General features: G+C 37.3%; 1 protein-coding gene across 5 annotated transcripts in view; it reads right to left on the reverse strand.

Annotated features, from left to right (window-relative positions):
- The window catches only part of DIAPH2 (diaphanous related formin 2), a 235,640-nt gene that overhangs the window by 183,188 nt on the left and 29,031 nt on the right, over positions 1–23,421 (reverse strand). For all 5 annotated transcript variants that reach the window (XM_062627438.1, XM_062627442.1, XM_062627439.1 and 2 more), the window contains 12 exons: positions 20,865–21,004; positions 20,432–20,506; positions 20,279–20,348; positions 18,839–18,975; positions 17,562–17,670; positions 14,174–14,284; positions 11,915–12,033; positions 10,825–10,941; positions 9,516–9,634; positions 8,797–8,861; positions 6,875–6,979; positions 5,501–6,130 (listed from right to left, as the gene is read on the reverse strand). In XM_062627438.1, coding sequence (XP_062483422.1) covers positions 5,501–6,130; positions 6,875–6,979; positions 8,797–8,861; positions 9,516–9,634; positions 10,825–10,941; positions 11,915–12,033; positions 14,174–14,284; positions 17,562–17,670; positions 18,839–18,975; positions 20,279–20,348; positions 20,432–20,506; positions 20,865–21,004 — 1,797 coding nt within the window. The remainder of the gene's footprint in view (positions 1–5,500; positions 6,131–6,874; positions 6,980–8,796; positions 8,862–9,515; positions 9,635–10,824; positions 10,942–11,914; positions 12,034–14,173; positions 14,285–17,561; positions 17,671–18,838; positions 18,976–20,278; positions 20,349–20,431; positions 20,507–20,864; positions 21,005–23,421) is intronic.

Genomic DNA, 23,421 nt, shown 5'->3' on the forward strand with positions numbered 1-23,421 from the left:
CCCACCACCCCCAAGAAAATTGGCAAAGTATAGTTCTGTGATGAAACCTATTCTATAAGGAAAAAGAAACAAAACCTTCAGATGGAAATAACCCCTTGAGTCTGTTTGGGTAATATAAAAATCTGGATGTCAAAGATGATAAGAGAAGGTAACTGAAATCACAGCCACAAAAGATTTTCTTAAAAGCCCAGGTGGAAATGCATTTCTAAAACATAAGAGCTCCATTTCATAAAGAGGTAACATAGCTCTTAAAAATATACAGAAAATTGTATGATAGGAGCTTTGAAGACAGTCGTCTGCTAAAAAGAAACACGACAAGGGTATTCACTGGTAAAATACCTTCAGCAGAAAATAAACATTTCATAGGAGGGGAAGTGGCTATTTCTTTATATAAAGGTTTTAAAGTTTAAAAAAATATGTAATTTAAATGATTCAAAAGAGTACATGAACTAAAATGACTTCTACATAGCTAGATTAATTTCAAAGCGAAAAAACAACCCCAAATCTCTGGATTCCAACACTGGGTAATGCCATATTCCTCCAATACGTGAGCATCTTTTCCAGTATGATAACTCAAACATTCTTGTTTCTTTTTAATAATAAAACTAGGATACTTAGTCAATTTTTCATTCCAAAAAAAATAAAACACATTGGTGCAGCTGGCAGGAGGGCAAAGACATTTTGTAAATGCTTTAAGGAAACGGCAGGACTATAGAATTTCTCTTAAATTCAGGATTAAAGTTAACATTTATTCTCAATAGTTTCCTGAAAATGCACTGAGAATTATATTTAAATGAACACAGAAAACCTCTCACTGGTTTCATTTTGCTGCACTCTCTACAGTTACTTGCAACATCACCCTCACTGACAACTCTCAATTACAGGGCTGAACTTTCCCACACTGTCATACTGTGCTGTAGCACTGAGAATACACACTGATGCGTGTTACCCACACCCAAAGATTTAAGGTCTTTTTCTCCCTAGATAATTTTAATTCATCCTCCCACGATAAAGGAGAGTTATCATTTAGCCTCATGTGCAGATTATTTTATAAGAATTAAAGATACAGAAGAGGTTAAATTTTATTTTAATATTTATTGAAATAAATACCTTAAAACACAGTTGACTATTTTTAAGATCTTTTTCACGTAAGCATTTTGAAAGCCTGTTCTTAAACTACTGCTGCTACTGCTACATACACTTTCAATTATTTTGGCACATCTTCATATACTTTGAAATCCAGTGGCAAAATACTAAGTGTAAGTTACATAAACAGTAATTGTTCCACAAACTACAAATTGACGTGTAATGCATGTGATGAAGGTTTTATCTCAACCTTCTACGTTCCTCCTTCCAAAATTAGTGGGATTAATCAAGCATGATACTGATATTATTCAGTATTCCAAAGCCTATTCAACTCCAAACACTATTCAATGCTTCAGAACTTAAAGGAACACAAAACCCAGGCTCACTTTTTATTTAGAAAAACAAATTATTATTCCAAAACATCAGAGGACAGTCTAGTTCCCCTTCCAACAGTAAACTTCTGTCATTACTAGTTCTCAAAGGGTTCTTCAAGTGGTGCCAGTATGCATTCAGAAATGATACAAAGCAACTGACTTTGAATCACCTGAAAAAAACCATGAGAAAAACTAGAATGATTTCCAAACACAGTCCAATGCAGTTGCCTTATCACCATCCATCAGTACCTATGCTCTTAAAACCAAAATTCCACTGCGTCTGACAGGGCAGATCAGCTACATACGAACTCAATGGACACAGGATGCTGTGTCCTAGCAATACTAGGAAAACAGTCTACAAAGGACTGTTATTGTATGCAATTATGTGATTCCTTTCCGAGGTTTCATATTGAAAGAATGTCATATCTTCAGCCAGGAGCAACACTGGCATCCCACGTCATGCAGCTCCATCCAGGACAACATGGTAACACCCAAATTCATACAAAGATTTACACCTACGTTCATATTGATTTCACAACAGATTTACCAGCTATGAAAGATCAACCCCCCCTCCCCCCCCCCCAACTTGCATTGTTTCAGAGTGCCATTTGAATTACATGTTTGACAATACTTCAATGTTAAATTGCAACCCATGGTCAGCAACAACCATCTGTAGCCACTTAACAGCTTATTACACCAATAATTTGGTTTTACTAAGTTCATGTTACCAACACAATGTTGAGATAGAATACAGTTTCAAGGCAAGTGTCAGACACTAGCTGCTAGTACAAAGATTGATTACCTTGACAAATAAAAAGCAGATACTAAAGCCCAAGTTACAGTTCAAACCAGATGGCTTGCAATATATAAAAGTCCCCCTTTGATTTGCCTTGATGATTTGGTGATCTATGTATTCATATTTGCTGTAGGAAGAAATATATCTATCACATTTTATACTGCTAAAGACTGCCAATCACTAACTGCTTTTAAGATGTAACAGTTTAGTCTTGATGATAGATGCAATTAGCTCATACCCAAAATTTATTTCCTTTATATGGAAGAACAGTGTCTATACTGATCAAAAAGGGGATTTTAAAGCAACAGGTATGCAAACACACACCTGGATATTTGCACAACTTTTCTTGTCACAAAGTGACCTATTATACTCAGAGACAAGTAATAACTAATGACTGCTCTTACCAGTTCATTTGCAAATCAGAGACTGCATTTGCTTCTATTTTAAGACGCTTTTTCAAATCAGGTTTGATTAAATATAACCACGTTAAGGCTGTGCAGAAGCTCACATTTAGTGGAAGTTAATGGTGCCCACACATTTCCCTCGAGCAGTCCCACAGCTCCTCCGTGTGGCCACAGCACACTGACGATTTGAAAAACCCAATAAATCTCTCTGATTACTAACCTTCAGGTACCATTACAGCACAAATACTAGGATTCTCTGAACCTGCAACTACATCAGATACCTCAGACTTAGAAGGTGTCTGCAGGAAAGAGCATGCTGTTATCGGTGTTTGAAAACTGCTTTGAAACTATTGCTAATGGTTTGGATATGGGCAGGCAACTTAATGCAAAGCCACAATTCACATTCACTGCGTGGTACCGTGTCTTTTCAACTAGATCATCACAAGTTTTCACTCTGCTTTGATATAGGCCAAAAGTACAAGCAGCTCTTTGCAGAACAATCGCATTCAGCAAGCATTCTCACACTGACCACACTCCACATCGCTCAGCAGTCACAGATGTCCACTCAGACCAGCCCTCATGACAGGGCCAAAAGAGAAGGAAAACACAGCAGTTACCTCCTGCCCTCTCCTGCTGTCATTACATCAATCCACTGAGCTTAGCACACATTCTCTGAAAGCTCCCATAAGAAGAAACCTCTCGTTCAGCAACGTGCAACCCACCGACTTTCTAAAAAGCATTTGTATTGGAACTAAATTAAGCTTTCCCTGGGATGCTCAGCTGTCAAACATCAAATGCAAAGCTCTGTCAAGAAGAATCTTACTCCAAAATTCATTACAGTACACAGAATATTTGTAAATGGGGTGGAGGGGGAACATCAGCTTCACGCTACTAGAGCCATGATTTGAACTCAAGTCCAATATGAAACCACACACTGCTAAATGAGATGCAGTAATAATTTTAGACAAAACTACATAGCTAAAAATTCACTCTGGTGCACATTGCTTTATTGCTGACAAAACCTTCATAACTGGGTAAGCACCAGCCTCTCTTGGGAAATTCAAACCTTAAGTGTGTTTTGTAGTACACCTATCACAGATAGGCCAGTAAGACAATGAAAGCTAAATCTCCTTTCAAACATCCAAAATGTGCCACAAGTACTAAAGAAACACAGACACAAAATAATTGGATTCATTTCTTAATCAGATGCTTCAATTTATAATAAATTACTGTATTTAGAGGACTAATCTTAAAATATTTCTTTACTTCATGTCAAAGTATCTGCCTTTAAACAGAAAATTTGAGTAGTTTAAGTCTGTAAACTTATTACCATGGTCAGTATAGAGATATTTCTTTTAATTAGGAAAAATAAGAAATTCATAGAAGGCATAACCAAATCAAACATGGTTAGGAAGATATCAAAGCTAAAATTATAGTCTCTGAAAGCCTGATCCACTTTCATCCCATCCTCAAAAAGAGCAAGGAAAAAAAAAACCTCATAAACCACATAATTAGTAGCTCCCAAGGCTTGCTTAACCCAGAGAAGACCAAACTGAACCCAGAGTTCTGCTTTGCATTGCTTCCAAAAGTCCATTCATACCAAGTTTTACTCCATTTTATACCCAGAGACTCAAGTAAAAGTCTTCATATATATCCTTTTCCACCATCTTTTCTCATTACTTAGACACAGCTACTTAAATTAAGCAAAGAGCTGTAGTAATCACTTTACTCCAGATGCTTCCGTCAACTGCCAGATTGTCCAAGTTCTGAAATGGCAGACTCCCCATTCAATTGTCTATTCAAGATTCACTTCTCTGTCCTAAAACTCAGCAATCCTTTAATTCAACTTTTTTTGCTAAAACCAATATAACACAATTTATGAAGAAAACATTTTAAGTGTCTAATACGTTAAACCTGCTCTCCCTCTGAAGCCGTCATTGGGAAGTTAAATATCAATTACAGCTGAAAACATGTGCAACTTCATTCTACATAAAATCAGCCAACATTTTTGAGCGCTTTTAACTACAAGTACCCCAGAGGTTTTACAGGCTCTTGGCAGCACTAAACAACTGGAGCTCACCTCAGAGTATAAGGTGTCTTTGAAAACCAATACCAACTAAATCACAGTCAGTACATAAAAAACGTTTTGGATAAAGAACCACAGAATCATAAGGTTTGGAAGGGACCTCTGGAGATCATCTAGTTCAAACCCCTGCCAAGGCAGGGCCACCTACAGCAGAAGTTACATGGGAACATGTCCAAGTAGGCTAGGAATGTCTCCAGAGAGGCAGACTCCACAACCCCTCTGTGCAGCCTGTTCAGTGCTCTGCCACCCTCAACGTAAGGAAGCTCTTCGTCCTGCTGAGGTGCAACCGCTTGTGTTTCAATTTATGACCATTGCTCCTCATCCTGGGCACCACTAAAAGGAGTGCAGCAGAATCCTCCTGGCACCCGTCTTTTGAGGTATTTATATGCATTAATCATATCCCCTCCAAGCCTGCTCTTCTCTAGACTAAACAGCCCCACCTCTCACAGTCTCTCCTCATAGGAGAGATGCTCCAAACTCCTGATCATCCTTGTGGCCCTTTATTTATGGAAGTTCACGCCACAGGGGAGAGCACATTCACTGTGCCTCCCTTTCTGCCTCTCCAGGGTGCGTTTCCCTTATTACAGCACTCTCCCAGCTACCAGGGAAGCCTGGGTACCATTCCCATGGAATGAATTCCTCAAACATCATGAGTATTATTAACAACCTAACGTAAATCCTAGCATGTAAACGTAAATCCTTCTTTCTCAATAGTATTTTTTACCAATGGGAATAAAACCAAACATTGTGATACCTTTGACCAGTTGATTCTCTTCATTGCAACTTCCAGCTTGTACTTTTTCTTCTCCTTCATCCCATGTGGTAATGCTGGTATCACTGGAAAGGGAGCAAAAGGAGCACCCCCAAGAGGTGGTGGCATTGGAGGCCCACCAAAAGGTAGCGGTGGAGGAGGAGGTGCTCCACCAGGTAGTGGAGGAGGGGGAGGTGGTCCTGCTCCACCAGGCAGAGGAGGAGGAGGAGGTGGTCCTGCTGCTCCAGGCAGAGGAGGAGGAGGAGGAGGTGCTGCTGCTCCAGGTAGCGGAGGAGGTGGAGGTGGTGCTGCTGCTGCTCCAGGCAGCGGTGGTGGAGGAGGTGGTGCTGCTGCTGCTCCAGGCAGCGGTGGTGGAGGAGGTATTGTTCCACCAGGTAGTGGAGGTGGTGGCGGAGGAGGAGGAGGTATTGCTCCACCAGGCAGTGGAGGTGGTGGTGGAGGAGCTGCTACTCCCCCAGGTAGCAAAGACGGTGTTGCTGCACCAGGCAGCGGTGGAGGAGGAGGTATTGCTCCACCAGGGAGTGGCGGTGCTGGAGGCGGTGGCACATTCTCACTTGGTAGCGTTGGAGGTAATGGTGCTAATTCTGCCAGCTGACCTGTCAGGCCTGGACCCTGAAACAAAGAGAGGGATTCTTTTCAGTGGGACAGAGAGGTAGTTTAATCCCAAGTTGAGCCAACTAGGATGCCTTGCAGTCAACAGTACCTCAGCAAAGTAAGAAATGCCACTGTCCTCCTATTTAAATGAGAAGCAATAACAATAGATTATACTATGTACCATAAAATTACCAAGCAAAATGAATGATCTAACATTTTGATAAAAATCAATTGTTTCCATTTTACAGAAAATTTAATAGCAGCAGTAACATTTAAGTGAACTGAACAGTGTTTTACTTCTTACCAATGCACAAAACATTCATCCCACTTAGGATATCCCGGCAAGCTGGGGCATAGATGGCAATAACCATGCTGTATTTTAACTCTAATCTGCTGGTGGAAAGATTTCCACAGAAATCACTGGAGCAGCTATTGCAGAGCAAAAGGTAACAGGGGCACAGCTGTTCAGAAGTATCCTGACACCTTGCTGGGGGGAACATGACCCAACCCCTCATGCTTTCTTTTAAATCTGTCCGCAGTTGGTTCTGAGGTGATAGGAAGAAAGAGCAATTGCAATTGCCATTCGAATAATTCACAAAAGGAACAGTGAAGAGAAACAGCAGCATGTTAAACCATCAGAGAGGTTTCTGGAGTGGTAACATGATGCTAGCCTAGTACAAACTCCTCACAGAATTTTTGTTCCTCAAGACAAAAATAGAATTCAACTCAACTGTGGAACACAGTGTCACATAGCTCTATTACCTGGGTTCGTAGCTGTTTTATTTCTGTTTCAAGTTCTTTGATTTTCTCTTCTCGTTTCTGAAGCTCTGCTTGTGCCTCTTGTCGAGCTGTGAACTCTTCATCAAACTGCAATAATTAACCAATACAGAAATGTTTGTCCATTGACTTCCATACTAGGTACTCTATTTTCAGGATTTCTTTTAACAGTATCACAAGTAGAACAATAGATGCACTTTTAACTTCAAAGTGCATGATAGTAGCACATGATTTTTTCCATCACTAAGCCACCTCCACAGAACCTGTCAGATCCAAGTACTTAGTACAGGTCCAGGTTCAACAGGGTTTTTTTTTCTCCCTAATAAAACACTGCAGGCTTACCAAACTAAACTTTAGTATACAGCTCCTGCAGCGAGCTTAAATCTGAAGACATGTGTGAAGCCTCAGGAGTATCATCCACAAAATAACAAGAAAGGAGGTACCCAAATAAGCTAGTGATCCCCTTAGTCTTTATGTCCCCATATAAAACACAAGTCCAGTTTACATGACTGTGAGACATTTGCTGTATATTTTCATCCTACTACTGTTGCTAGGCTCAAGAGATTATTATAATCTTTAAAAGCTTCTATTAGTCATTCTTCCACAGGACACAGCACATTATCACCAGGAGGAACATGTGTTGACTGCTAGTAGGAATGTACATTATGATAAATAATGCTGCCAGGAAAACATCACAACAATTTGTTTTCTGTAAAACTCAGACACAATAGCTCCTATTAAAAATGCATCCACACTGAACGTTCCAGAACACATACTGCCTTTTGGCCTGAAAAAGGCTTCTTTTACCAGACCAGGAAAAAAACCTATATTGTGAAGGCTTTCAATACACAACAACATGGTATATGAACTTCAGCACTATTGCAGCTAATACAGTGCATCCAGCATTTCATATCCTTAGGCACGATGTAATGTGCCAAGATGAACAAATTAGCCATTACAATCTAGGAAACAGGAATTTAAGTAACTTGGAAAAACATGTTGTATGAAGATAACAAACACCAGTGGTGATAAAGCAGGAAGACAAACATCAATTTCTTTAGAAATACCCCCAAAAAAATTATTACAAGAAACATACTAATCTCATCAATTTCTTTAGAAATACCCCCAAAAATTTTATTACAAGAAACATACTAATCTGATTTTTTTCCTACAGAAATCATTTTAAGTGTCTGACCTTTCATTATTACTAGATCCAGGAGAACTGCCCATGACCAAAATAGGATTTAGTTATCAAGTTCCTAATAAAGGAGAACTCAACCAGAACAGTAAAAATTTGAACACAACAGGTGCCAAAACGCCTCGTAGGATTCCTAAACTTGAATAACAAGGAAGTAAATTACTCTCCCTTATCATAATTTACCATGGGCACTATAAGGAAGTAAAGCAGTATTTTAATGTTAGCATCTCTGTGACTAGAGTCTATGTTTTTTTAAACACTGAAATACATTGCTTCTCAATAAGTTTCTTTAGGTTCTTAATCAAAGCTATATGGAAGCACACAAACATTCCAACCCCCCCCCTCTAACCCCTCCTTCTTTTTTTTTTTTATAAAGCATATACCTGCACTTTAGGTATTTAATTATGACTACCTATTTCAGGACAAAACAGCTACAAGTGGAATTTTCCTCATCACTTCTCTACAGCAGAGGAATACAGCTGAAGATACGTACAGCTAATACACCTCATCTGATACATAATTCAGAGTAAATCGATTCTGAGCCTTGCACACACACAGAGGAAAACCCAAAACCCATGTGAAAGAATATCCTGCCTGTGAGATAAACTACTTCCCTATTTATACAAGGATTCCACTGTGAAACAAACCTACTGTGCTCCTGTCACGCATCTGTTCCATACCATAAAAAAGAATGATGATTAGGACTTACTTTTCTGGAAAATTCTGCTGCTTTCTTTTCACTCTCTTCTACTTTAGCTTTGTCCACACATGCATCTAGAATTGAAATAAAATACCACACAGAAATCAGGTAAAACTCATCCCAGCTCTGAGGTGCCTTCCAATCATAATTACTGTATGATCCCATGACACAAAAGCAGCAGACAAAAAAATACAATGAATTACTAAGTTGATCTGTCTGAGCGTTTTCTTATTTCACATAAATTATTCCATAGGGATTTGAGTGAACTGTGAAGCACAGATTTTTCACTCAACAATGGTACAAGGCACTACTATTGAATTCTTATGCAGTGTAAAACTCTAAACATTTTATAGTCATGTAAACACAAGTAGCTATGTATTATAGGTAAGAACTGGCACGGAGAATCAAACCAGCTGTCGCTAACTTATAGCATTCATTTAAATCAGAGCTGAAATTCACAGACTTTATGAACAAGCAGTTATGGGTTATTAAAACTACTGTATTCAGACACAAGTCAAGACATGCTTGGAGAAGCAAACTTCATCAGTGTCATTTTATTAACAGTTGCAGCGTTTGATCTGGCCTTCTCCACAAGTAAACCTGTAGCTTACATGCTTAATTCCAGAAAACTGAAAACATTCGGAGTCAGCTGAAGTCTAGACAGAAGAAAACAATGTAAAACAACATGCTTCAATAAAACAATGTAAAATTGCTTATAGTATACCAACCAATAAGGTGAGTAAAATCCACGTCCATTCTTCCTCTGCATTTAAAATCTGGGTCCATGCCACTGCAGTGCAATACTATCTGTGATACACATTCTTCTATGATCTTGTAATACTGAGGTCTAACACAGAAAACATTTTATAAGATAAGAACAACACAAGTAATTATGTATGCAACATGGGGGGATGAAACTTTAAATACTAATGTATGAATTATACAATTGCCAGTAAAAGGAACAAGTTACAAGTCTTATTTGTCCTCTGGCTAAAAAAGCAGTGTTATCAGTTTCCCAGAAGACAATCTCATGTTCAGGACTCCACAAACACTGTGCACTTCTCATCTATCCTTTGCCAGAGAATATCTCATAAAATGAATAGCATCTTTAGTATTTTCAATATCTGCTGCAAGAATTATTTAGCACATTCTCAACACAGTGAATTCTATCACTGGCAACAGTACCAGTATTCAATTACTTAGAAAATGAATTAAGTAGTCCCTTAATCTCTACCCAACAACATCAGGAACCTCCAAGATTAGGGGCTCTGTGCTCAAAATTATTAGTTCTTACCAGCGCAAGGCATTCTATCTGAGTTGCACATAATACTGAGCTCTCAAAGTAATAAACCCTTAAACCTGAACTGATGAAATTCCAAGCCTTCAATTAGGAAAAAAAAAATAAAAACTGTAGCTTTCTTGGGTTATATTTTACTTCTCAGTTAAATCCTTTTGCATACTGATTGTTTTTATCATCCCTTTACAACAAAACAATTACTTCTTAAAACAAGAAGCTTACTTGAAAGTTGGAGGACTTTTTATAAGGGTATGAAGCAACAGGACAAGGAGTAATAGTTTTAAACTAGAAGAGGGGAGGTTTAGATTAAATATCAGGATGATATTCTTCACCATGCAGGTGGTGAGAGTGGCACAGGTCGCTCAGAGAACCTGTGGGTGCCCCATCCCTGGCAGTGTTCAAGGCCAGGTTGGACGGGGCTTGGAGCAACCTGCTCTAATGGAAGATGTCCCTGCTCATGGCAGGGGGCTGGAGCTGGGTGAGCTTTAAGATCCCTTCAATCCAAACCAGTCCCTGATCCTATGACTTTACAGGTGAAGAGATTCTGGGATGAGGGTGTTATAGTAAGCTTCAAGTCTTTGAAATAAGCATTACTGCATTTAACAAGGTCTTTTCAATATTAACATTGAGTGGAAAGACAAGAAACACATCAGCTACAGAGCAACTATTCAAGCGTAAAAGTGTCTTGATTCAATTCTTCACCCTACTACCCTCCAAAAAAAATCAAACCTGGCACTTACCGGACATAGTAATCACTCCTGATGAGAAGGAAATGTTGAAGAATTGACAAGAAGTAATTTTCAGAAGAAGTATCTTTCAACATATTATACAGTAGATGAAATACTTCATTCACATCAGTGCAAACATTATTAAGGAAATACAATGACTTAAAAACAAATTAAAACAAAAATATAAAAGGACAAAACACCCACCCCAAACCCAGCTCCCTAGATGCTGTTCATATTGTTCAAATAAAACCTTTCAGCACTCTGAAATACTACCTTTATCAGTATATATCCTTTTCCCACCAAGACTATCCACAGAAACTCTGTCCTCTGGTTTAACAATTAAGACATTTCATTGCTGCTCAGAAAACACCATACTACATACTTCCCATCACAGAATCCTGTAAGCATATGTTACACAAAGCTCTCATTTTCATTCCGAAGTGAGCCAGGCTGTTGGCAAATACACACTAGTCAATCCTTTTCATTTCTTAAAGAAGAAAATTACCTGTAATAACCTGTTTTGCAATGCAACAACCTTGCCTGTTAGTGATTTTGTATTCCTCTCATAGACTGCATCTACCTTCTCTTTGCTTCTTACGTACCAGCTACTGATCTACTACTCTTAAAAACTGCAAGCAACTGCTCTGAACTTTGGTAACTTGAAATTTACTGCTTCCCCACAACTAGAGCTTAGGTGCTTCAGAGCCTACTACAAATTCAGTACATCTTAAGTGCTTCAGAACCTACAAGAAATTTTGTATCAACTTAGTTCTCTCATTTTTTCCTAAAACTTATAAAATTACACCCATAGAAGTTTTTATCTTCATGTACTACAAGACAGAGTTTAGCTTAGTAAAGTTATTTACAAATCGTTAATTCAATTTCCAATTACTTACATTTGACATTCAAATTTAACTGCTGATTTTCTAAATAGGTTTTTAACAAGAAAAAAGTGGAAAGAAATATGCTTGAGAAAGTTCCTGGTAAGACACACAACTGTGACAAACTACACATCGAGCATTCCTAACCCTGTCAAACTCTGATGTTTAATGAAGTTATTAAACAATGCAACAAGTTATAACACCATTCCTATAAAGGATATTCCATTTCAGCTCTGATATCATTGAGACGATGTGACAGTTCAATTAAGTCTTCTTCTTTGTTCTCATCAAACACTTTGAGCTGAATATCAAGTTCTTCATTATCCTTATCTTTCAAGCCCTATTTTTCAAAGCATAGGATATCTTAATTTTTCTTTTTTTTTTTTTAGCAAAAATTCCCCCTTCAAAGATCATATCATGACAAAAGATAAGATATTAACCTTTGGAAAAGGAGTAAGCTGTAACTGAGTGGGTTTTTTTAACGTTAATTGCTCAGCTGAGAAAAATGAAAGCAAAATATCAATGAATATCAGGTATGGGCTGCAAAACAAACACGGAACTTCCTGACTGAGTTCTCTTACTGGGATATAGTCAGCAGTTTATGTTTGGTAATGTGAGAGCTTCTTATAAAAAATAGCATAAAGATATTTCAAAACATTAAACTGAACTCAAGGCGACCACAGCAGCGTAAAGAAGTTAGGCTTACAATTTCTCTTATTAACTTAATCTCAATCATGGCATAATAGCATCCACAGTACACTGAGAAACACATGAGAAGTAAAAATACAGGCAAAAATGAATATTTGGAAAAGGGAAAAAAATTGTTTTTCTTGGAAGAAATATAAGCAATTTCTCTAATACACCTAAGAATCAAGTTTAGCTTTCTACTACGCAAAACATAAAAAAAGAAACTAGTTCAAAAGCAATCTGTGCGAATGAACTCCATGCTTTAAATGAAAATTGGCCTGGAACTGGCCTAAACACTCTGCACAAACTGAATGGCAACCATGTATATGTTCCCAAGGAAAGTAGAAGTCCTAATTGTAATGTCTGAAAACCAGAGAAGGTTACAGTCAATCTGGGCAGATTAAGATAGAGAAATATGGATCCTCCTCCTGACTGTTTTTTGTTCAAGAAACTCCCATTTATAAATTTCTTGAGAATTTACCTCTAAGCACAGATATAAACATGAAGTCTCCTTAAGATGTTTTATCATAAAGTTGCTTTCTGGCAAAAAATATCCTCCCCTACTCTGGATATTCAGTCCATGCAGAATTAATGGTCTGAGTTCAGTGTGTATGTTGTAATTAATACCTTACAAATAAATAGTGTGATAGTATTGACTACTATAGCTTACATAAAATATTAACCTTACTACGAACAGAATTTCAACCTAGTATCTGGTCATCATTTTTAGTAAAGATTTTTATCACTAAATATTAGTTGCTTTAAAACTCATATATCTGTATGTCAGTGCACTGCATGAAGTTTCCCATCACAACATATTACAATGCAGTTTATTTGCCACCTAACCCACCCCGATTCTTCAAGATTTTAAGCATTTATAGATTGTGTAAATGAATTTTCAGGAGATAAAAAAAAAAACAAAAAACCTAAGAGTTCTTCAGACTTTCATATATTTTACAGCAACTCAAGACAGTAGATCACATAAACATATCCACATGATATAAAACCTAAGTACATACTCTAAGAAAAATTAGCATACACACATCAGAAACACTTTCAAAGCTGCATGTGTTCAAACCGAAGGTTTTCACTCCTGACAAATGTTGATGATTCACAACTTCATATCTTAAAAGTTATGGCAGTATAAATACTGTTTCAGACAAACATAAGCAGGTACTCTCTTAATTTCTCTCATCTTTTTTGAGAAACTGCTGAGTAGCTTAATCATACATATTCTTGATGTTAGCATCTGAATGGTTTCTTGCTTAAGAGCTATAAATCTACCCCTGAGTCACAAATACTTATACACAACTGCCCATAAAGGCACAGTTCTTTGCAGCTGCATGAAAACATGAAGTCCCAAAGAGAATGAAGGAGTTTATTTGATTTTTCCTTAGAAACTCCAAATGCAGTTTAGGAAGGCAGATTAAAGAAAAACAGATTTCACAGAAAACAACAGGAATGGCATATACAAAGAACATTAATCCAACATTGGTTCCACAGCCAGACTCGCATCCAGTGCATGTGCCTTGAGCTCATTACACAAAATTTGGCTAACCTATTTTAATTTCTGATATATTGACTTGTTTCAACTATCTTTCTAGTTTACATAGCTCATAAGAGCATAAATTTGCAACTATGCAGAATGAAAGTGGATTTGGATTGACAGTTCCTTCCAGGCCTGGCCTCTTCCACCCCCCGTCTTTCACTTGTATTCTCAGTAAAATGATTTTGTTATCTTCTACATTCAACAACAATTCATTGTGATCAATTCCTACGTACAAATTACTTACAGGCAATATTTTCTTCAGGCCACAACGTAAAAACTCATTTCTCAAGTGTATCCTGAAATCAAGATCTTCTGGAGATGTAACAAGGGCATTGATGAGCTGCATACATGCTACCTGTCATTGAAAAGAGAGACAAAAACTTTCAGGAGACATAACATGAAAATAAATACTGTCTTTGACTATTTCAGCTTAATTATTATTTTATTATTATGCAGCACATATGCAACACAACATCAAACACTGATCTGTTTTTATATTGAGCCCTTCTGCTATGTCAAAATTGTATCACATAAAGGATCATACTTCATTGCAGACAGTTACTCCCACACTACAAGTCCACACTTTCTCCTTAGTATTCACCAATTGGAAAACAACCTGGTTTTACAGTAACCCAAAAACTAAAAAAAACCCAAAAGCACCCATACACATAATAATTCCCATCATCACCTGTGGTTTCTACTCCTGCACAGGACTTGTATGAAATGCCTGCAGTCTCTGGCTAATGCTTTAATTGAACAGCCAGGCACTTTAATTGATTTACTTTAAAACAGGTAGACAACAGTGTAATGACAAAAGTGCTGATCTAAGTTAAAAGACTAAAATGGATCTCCAGGGAAATACCAAGTTTGGAAAAAGACGTTAAGTGCAAATAGAAGTAGAGTAAAAAAAATATATAAATTATAAAAATCAATAGCTGCGGAGAAAAAAAGTCAGATAAAAAGCCCCCTTCCTGGTTTAATTACATTCACTATTTAGTTTTAATGGAACACCTTATGGAGTCCAAGATTTCTATTAAAAACACCCTTGCAAAGGCACTCCCTTTATATAGCTGCATCTACAGATAATGTAGTATCATCATACTCGCTTGAATGATTCTTGTTATTTTACTACTATGACATGACTTAACAAGCCAAAGTACATGTCCAATCTGAAATTAATAGAGAGAAGAGGTGCCATCTGCTATGATTGCTTTTGCCAGAAGAGACTCTGGCTTAATGGCTTGTGCTAATACATTACGAGTAAGGAACGATTTTGTCAGGAGCAAGTTAATGAGTCTTGCAATTGTACCTTTACTGATGTATAAGTGAGGTTTGGGGAGACAGGAATGCTGTGTGGTTGTGTTTATTTGTTGTAAATCAACAAGGTCAACAAGTAGGAGGCAACTTCAAAATGAACTCTTTTGTGATAACATTATTAATTTTAGAATGTCATTTATAGAAACCTCTTGAATAGCATCAGTTCATCAGCTCTGAAACAAGAGCTGTGGTAAACATGGTGTTCAGACAACTGTAGCTGACACAGATTTCATAATGATTTCATAATGGAAAAAGGCATCCCTCCCATGCAGGCGTACCTGTCCTGCTTGCTTTCTCCTTTTCCACATCTTTCAGCCATGGTAGCTAAAATTTACTATTAGGCATTGCTAAAATTTGTATAAATATTGTATTATGAGAAGGACATAAGCAAAGTGACCCTTTAGTAGGGTATTCAGCCACTTAGTCTCTATGCAAACATTAGCAGTTACCAAAAAAGGCAGCTGAAGCTTGCATTCTAATAGCAATCAAACCTCTGTGGCTATTCAGGTGAATACAGCAAACAAAAAACTCCCCACTGGCACATAAGTAGCAATGAACATGTCACACAGGACATGACTCAGTAAAGAACACTATGTATTATTTTATTTTATAAATATAATATTTAAATCTCACTAGATTATACTTAAAAAGATGCACCAGTGGCTGATGGAGGGCAGATATCAAACACACCTCAAAGTTGACAGAAGTAGCAATAACATCCTGCTGCACACTACTGATCTCCAAAGGGAGCCTGCCAAAAAAGGACATACCCCATCCACATCTGTCATATATATCTGAATATTTAAGAGGCTGCATACAGTGCTGGCTGAAGTCCCAGCAGTAGTAACAGAACTGCATGTATATCTTATAGATGTCTTAGAAATTGATAAGATCCGCATGCCAATTCTAAGGAAACAGTGTTTGAATTTATAACAAAAGGACTCAAAATGACAGGTTAACCTGAAAACTAATCTACAGTACCCACAGGGCAACTGCACTGGTTCCCTAAGTAATTCTTTATAATACATGATTTGTATGAAAACTAAGCACTCCCTGCACAAAGACAGTATCAAGCTATGCATTTATCTTCAGTTTACTATAAAGCTAGTATACTGGAGGTGTAAGCTATGAAAAAATATACTTGACACTGATCAGTTTTGACTGTGGCTTATTTCTATATAATCTAAGAGGATGACTGTGTTAAGAGGATGGCTATGTTAGATGACATTGAGCTTCAAATATCTAAAGCTAGCAATTTTACTCCTACTCATAAAACTTCTCATATTACTAAATGGTTGTGTTATCACTGATCTTGTGTCATTAGTTCTTTTAAAAAACTTCAACCATTCAATTTACCAAAGGTGGGCTGGGATGTAACAGAAGATGTCATTAGCAGGAAGAACGGTCACTTACCAAAATCCTTCATAGACAAATCAAACTTATGACTGAAGTTCTTAGAAAATTCCAGTAAAAAATAACCCTTTCAAAATATTGAACTATTTTAACAAGATCAATCCTTACCTATCTCTTCATTTACTAATATTACAAAAGGGTCAACTACACCGGCAATATGTTCCTGCCACAGGTAGTTCAAACAGTAAGATACTAGAAGTATGTGCTTAGTCGAGGTATTCCAGTTACTCACTTCAACATCACAACACAAACTCGTTCTGTCCTTTTACAAATACATTACTTTGATGAAACCAGTTCAAAGCTTACAGGAGGTTTTGCTTCCTTTGGTGGGGCAAGTCTGGGGGAAAGGTGTGTTTCAACAAGCAGTGCAACTTAGGAGTACTTTTTCATGCCTCTTCCTTAAACCCAAAAGATAGAGAGGGAGTACTGCCTCCAGCTCCCTAAACTCTAACTTCCTCAGGGCTCCAGTACCAGTAACTAAAACATTCCAGAGGACAGACTGAGATCTGGATATTCACTGGTCCATTAAAAAAAACACAAAATTCCTGGTCATGAAGATTAAGCAGTGACAACAAAATATTTTCACAGATTTAAGACATGAGTATTAAATCTGGCATCCAAGAGCAGGAATACTACTGATTACTCTCTTTTATTAAGGTCAAGACTTTTTAATCCTGTTTTGGGGTAAAGAAAGTGAGTGTCTCAGTTTCACGCCGTTAACAAATAGAATGTCTAGTATCAGCAGGCCATTTATACCAGTTTTTTGTCGTTTACTGAACACTGGAGTAACAGCATTAAAAGACTTTGCTGGTAAATAATTTATGCGTCATAAAGTAATACAGTCTTCTAGTATTTTAGATTATTTTGGAAGCATTAGTAAGCATACAAAAAAGTAAACCCACCTGCAGCTGTAAGAACTCATGGTTTTCCAGTCCTTCAACAATCTGAGAAAAACGTTCCCTGTTGTGCCTTTCAGCAGCGGTTGTTATAGCACCTAGAAGCTTGTCCAGACTAAGAGAAAGATAAACTGTCAGAAAGCATACCAGGGCCAGCTTTCTCATTTTAAAGATACTTAACCCACTATTTAAACAACTGAAGACTTAAATGCATTCAGATTGTATGCCACTGCACTAATCTACATCTATCTGTATGAAGTTGAAAACAAACCAAGAGCTAAGTGTTAAAAATATCTACAAGATTCACGTTGAATTAAAGAAAAGGCGAATAAATGTCTAAGTTATTGTGACATTCAGCTAAAAACCAATCAGGGAGGGGAAAAAAGTTACTGCCTCAGGAAGGCAGTACTAGCTGACATATTTAACAACTGGAAATTCTCATACATTGTCTTTTGAGAAACCAAACTGATTTTATCTATTTATTGCATAGAAGACACAGTTTGCTGGTTTTAACCTTGAGGACACTACAAGACTCAATAATTGAAAGCAAATGTATGCCAGCTGATCTTTGTTTTAAAAATGTACGACATAACTCCATGCAAAACTTCAGCTATACATGAAAGCTTTTTGCCCCTATCAAATTTGTTATGCTTGGGTAAACAGGTGATATTTTAATTAAATCCGTGCATTTATTTCTCTATTATTATCTTCTAAACTATTGAAAAACCTTAACATGCGGTGCCAAATCAGTAATTTTCAACTGTAATTTAAAGTTCATCTCCCCTCCCCAGGGCAGATGGGCAAATCCCAAGCCTCCCCACAACAGTAAGATCAGTAGCACCCTATGCTAACACACATTGTTTGCAAGTGGCTTTAAATCTGACAGTTCTCCTGATTGCAAGTCAAGGTTCACAATTCCTCATCACACTCAGAGATGTATGAAATAACTTTTTTTTTTGTCAGCAGCCATATATGAACAGTTATGGCTCATTAAGTTTTCCCTCCTCTGTAGGGAACAATTGCAGTCCTTTCAGACATTCCACTTAAGCCACAGTTTGTAGCTCTCTGCTCATTTGCTTTTATTTGATATTGGATTAATGCATCAGAACAGGGAAAAGTCTCTTCATTTAAACTACACTAAGAAAAGACAGGTTACATTTGTTTCACTGACAAGTTTTTTCACCTGTGTCCAAACTGACAGACAACTCATGAGCATTCCACAGGGAAAAAAAAACAAGGGGTGAGGATGGTGGGATTGTGATGTGTTTCAATATCTTACTTACATGTTTTCCTCTCCAACAATGCAGAGAGCAGAAAGTATTTTCACCGTTTCCGTCATCATGTGTGGTTGCTTTGGATCAATTGCTCTTGATAACAGCAAGAGACTTCTTTCATCTCCTAGAATCCTTTGCAATCCGTACTTAAAGAAACAAAAAGCTTACAGTGAAAAGACTGTATTTGCATTCAGTACTCATAATCATCTTTGGGCTTCAGATCCTTAGGAATCCTCATGCACACAACCCCATATGAAGTCAGGCAACACTCTACTAAAACCTCCTGGCCATTACCACTTACGGACACAAGTTAGTCTTACCCATCTTATATTTGAGGCTTTCTCCTATGAAAGAGAGTGAGTTAGCAACTAAGGAAGTTAGCTTATCTTTCAAATTCAGGTATCCGCTAGAATAGAAATAAGCTTTTGTTTTCTATCTATATCTGAAACGCATTAAGTATGAAGAATTACTTCATCTTTTTTTCCTGCAACAGCTCCTTGCAAGCTAAAATAGCATTTTGTACATGATGACCAATAGAGGTCGAAATTATTTCTTTGAAACAAGTATCTTCTTTTATTTATTGTATTTTCCATCTCACTTTCTGTATAGATAAATCAAAAAACATTACACATAACATTTATGTAAACTGTAGCATTATTTTTCATTTTAATTAAGTACAGGATAGTTGGTAAATCAGCTACATAACTGTTTGAAGTTACACTGTAAGTGTAGGGATATCAGGGGGGAAGTACGTGGCCATTAAGTTTACATGTCCCACTTCAGCAGGGGGACTGCTTTGTGGGATTTTTCTCAACTGAGTTAACTGTAGTTTGAGTAACTGTAACCAACGGTTGTATTTACTAGAAGGAGGAAAGGATAAAACATTGTAACAACACTGTAGATGTTGCTAGGAATACAGCAAAATAACAAGTTTAACACATCAGCTTCTAGAAACAGTACTTAGGCTGTGAACTAGGAACCCAGGTTAGAAACAAGTTATATACAACTTAAACTAGACAAGTTTTACCTTATACCCATTACCTACCAATTGTGAAATTCTAACTATAAAGATATTACATCATACACAGTTTAAAATCAGATGAAGAGTACATTATTAAACAATCAGGTATTGACATGTATTTTTAGAAACAATTGCTTTCCATTTCACAAGCAACCAACTTCCAAATTCACTTAAGTCCATACTATCATCCTATGGCAAATATTTTACTTCCAGAAAACAAGTCATATTTAACAAAAGTAAGACAAAAATGCATACCGAGAAAGGTTTAAGAAAAGATTCTCAATGAAAAGTTTAAGACCTGTGCTTCCAAAGAGTCACCCGACACTGGAAGCTTTCCGTCCTTTTCTGAGATTCAACATGCTACATAGATCTTCAAGCCAACAAACCCCAGTCATACTAGAAGCATTTGATTTTAAAATATTTCTTACTTTATTGTTCATAAATGCTTTGAGGCACTGGATAAGTTTGTGTTGATTCTTCTTATCGATACTTTCTTGCCTTGAAAAGAGAGAAAGAAAATAATATAAGCACAATCTTCACAAGTTCCCCCACCCCTGCCTTCAAATGATCCCAATGCTTACTGTTTCTTGTCCAGAAGCTTTTCCAATACATCCAACAGAAGCCCAAGACCTTCATGCCCAAAGTTATTAACCCAGCTGGAAAAAGGAAGAAATGTACTTTTAATTATTTCTTAAGCAAAGGTACAACTTGCTGAGTTATGTCACTAGTACTGCTCATACATGTCTCCATACACACCGCTTTAAAGTCCCACTTCCTGGGAAGACCGGACCACCCATTAAACAACTACAAGTTGGTACGAACCACTGTGAAAGGTGAGAAGATACTGCAGCCAGTCACAAACATTCCGCTTACCCTTTTGCAGTGTGCTGACAACTACTTTTCTGTGCCAACAAGAACTACTATAATTGCTCTGGTTTCAAAAAAATACCCCACAAGTCTTCACTGCTTAGCAAAACCAGCATGATGACAACTACAGCAGAAATCATTACTTACCTGACTGGATTGCTAGTCAGAGATACTCTCAAAGACTCTAGACAATTAAGAAGCTTTTCCTCTGAAATTCCAGATCGCAATTCATGGATATATTCCTGCGAGGACAGGGTGCATTCATGCTTGCTGTTTTTCAGTCCACCCTATCACAGAAGACAGAATGCTGCTTAATGTTCTATTGATCACAGCAGTGTGTAAATGATAATATGTACGGCCAGTATTTCCACATGAATTTTAAAACCACTGCTTCCCTGTATAACTATTAAGGGCACCTAACTTGACCTTGACTTGTTTTAAGTGTTTAATAGTTTAGGTTTTGTCTTACAAAGGTAAATATTTTTCTGGAATCTTCTTCACTTCTTAAACTTCATGTACTACATCTGGGATATAAAACTTTATTCCATCATTCAGTTGTACTGACACGTTTAACTGCTACTCATTCATTTAACATCTACTTCACACCACCATATTAGAAACAATAAACAGAGACACACAAACCCCTCACATTTGTAATTAAACTTTTCTGATCATTCCCACTGTACTTGTCTTCCATTTCAAAAAAGCTATGCACTATCACTATGGATATATCCTGACTCTAAAACTAATTATCCTTTCTTAAAAAGAAAGGAACAAGATAAGGTGCTGAAAATTGCCTTGAAAAGGAGCTGCCATCCACCTACTGTTAAATCAGTGCTTTTAAAAATCATGCAACTGTATGACTTTGATTTCTGGCTGTACCATAATTCTATGTCTGACCGCTAATAAAGATCTCTGGAGGATCCTGTTTGCTACAAAAGAATCATGCAAAAGATTTGAAGAAGAGCTCGTCTCCTAGCTGAAGAGCCATTACAGAAGAATAACTACCTACAAGGTATTTTAGTATTAAAATATGTGATAATCAGGTTTTAGAGCTGTAGTATTCGGAACCATGAACAATACACAAAACATTTTACCAAAGGGTGCAACTAATCTTTTGTGCAGCTCTGACAAGTTGCAGACAAGTAGGTTTATCTCAGAGTGCTTATGATTAATATGCAGGTCCTAAAGCTCCTTAGCTCTAAATAGTCTGCTGAAGAGAACCTGATAAAGATGTCATGGGTGTAAAGGCAAAATGAAAAGCCCCTGACCCAGAACAGGATTTATACGTGTTTGGTTTTAATTGTATCAAAGTTCTCTGACTACCATAATCTTCTAATTGTCTCTCCTCCCAAAAGCTACACTTCTAATAATGTTTCAGATTTGCTCTATTCAAATTCTTACCATTCATTTTCCAAAGATGACAGTAAGTATGGCTGATAACAAAATTACTTCTCTACATTTAAGTTAATAATTCTGACCTACATACATTTCAGTATTAATGCATCTAACAGAACTAGGTAAATGTCCACAACATATTTTCAGGTTGTTTGCTTTCACCTCAGCAAAACAAAAACCTGACACAGATTGTAAATGCATTAAAACAGTGTCCTCTGGACAGTGTCAACAAATTTTAAGATGCTTCTTGCTGACATGCATAGCACCTTTAGCTGGACAACACATGCCAGTTAGACATCAAAGGACCAAGACAAACAAAGATGAGTAAATACAATATAAAGAAACTACAGCCTGTCACAATCAAGCTCCTAAACAAATAGATGCTCTTCCACCAAAAGAAAAAGAAATAAATGAGTGGAGGTTATCTTTGTAAGAAAAGGAACTGACTTTAAATTGGGGAAATATATCAGCACTTCATAGAATGGTAAGGATTGGAAAGAACCTTAAGATCATCTATCACATTAAAAAAATCATAGTTCAGATGATGATATAAAGATTGAAAGGTGAAGAATTAGAAAACAGGAAGAGCTTTGTGCCATTCACAGCATTGGATGCAAACTGTAAAAGATTATATGTGTAACTAGTACACTATCTACAGAACACTGGATACAGTTTTTGTCATTTCAGACAACAGCCATTGCCCAAACCCCAAGAGTGAAACAATAGAACATGACCAGAATCCACAAAGAAATGGGATAATGGCAACTTCAATCAACTGCCATTACATGTTAAGCTAGACCCTGAAAAACATTCTAGAATGCAAGAAGCATTTGTCTTCAGAAAGCTTATTTCCTGGTTTGCTTCAACTGTAGCCTGCTGTAAGCTCCAAAGGAGATTCCTATTCAGATGAGGCACTTAAGGTCTTCGCTACCTTTTCTTTCCTATTTAGACCAAGGTGGTCTTGTTGCCTCCTCTGTCAATGTGTTCAGGACTTTAGTGAATCCCTGCTTCCCTGTCTAGCCCCTAGTTTTCAGAAGACTCCCTCAAAAGCAGTTCAAACAAGTTAACATAGGACTTGTCAGCAGTATCTCCTAAGCCTCTTTACCATGCCTTACAGTACAGGCATACTTCTTCGTTTTTCCTACGACTAAGCACCTTTGACTGCACAGCCATAAAGAACCATCTCCTGTTCTTCAGAGATCATCACTAAAGATAGCTCATAAATCAAATCTGTTCTCAAAACCTTTCACCCAGATACCCCAATTCATGCTAGAGAATTCTCAGCTTAACAGGACTACTTCCTGTT

This window comes from Pezoporus occidentalis, unplaced genomic scaffold, assembly GCF_034315485.1.
Source record: "Pezoporus occidentalis ecotype Australia unplaced genomic scaffold, CSIRO_AGI_Poc_V1 ctg30, whole genome shotgun sequence".
In the NCBI taxonomy this organism is placed as follows: Eukaryota; Metazoa; Chordata; class Aves; order Psittaciformes; family Psittacidae; genus Pezoporus; species Pezoporus occidentalis.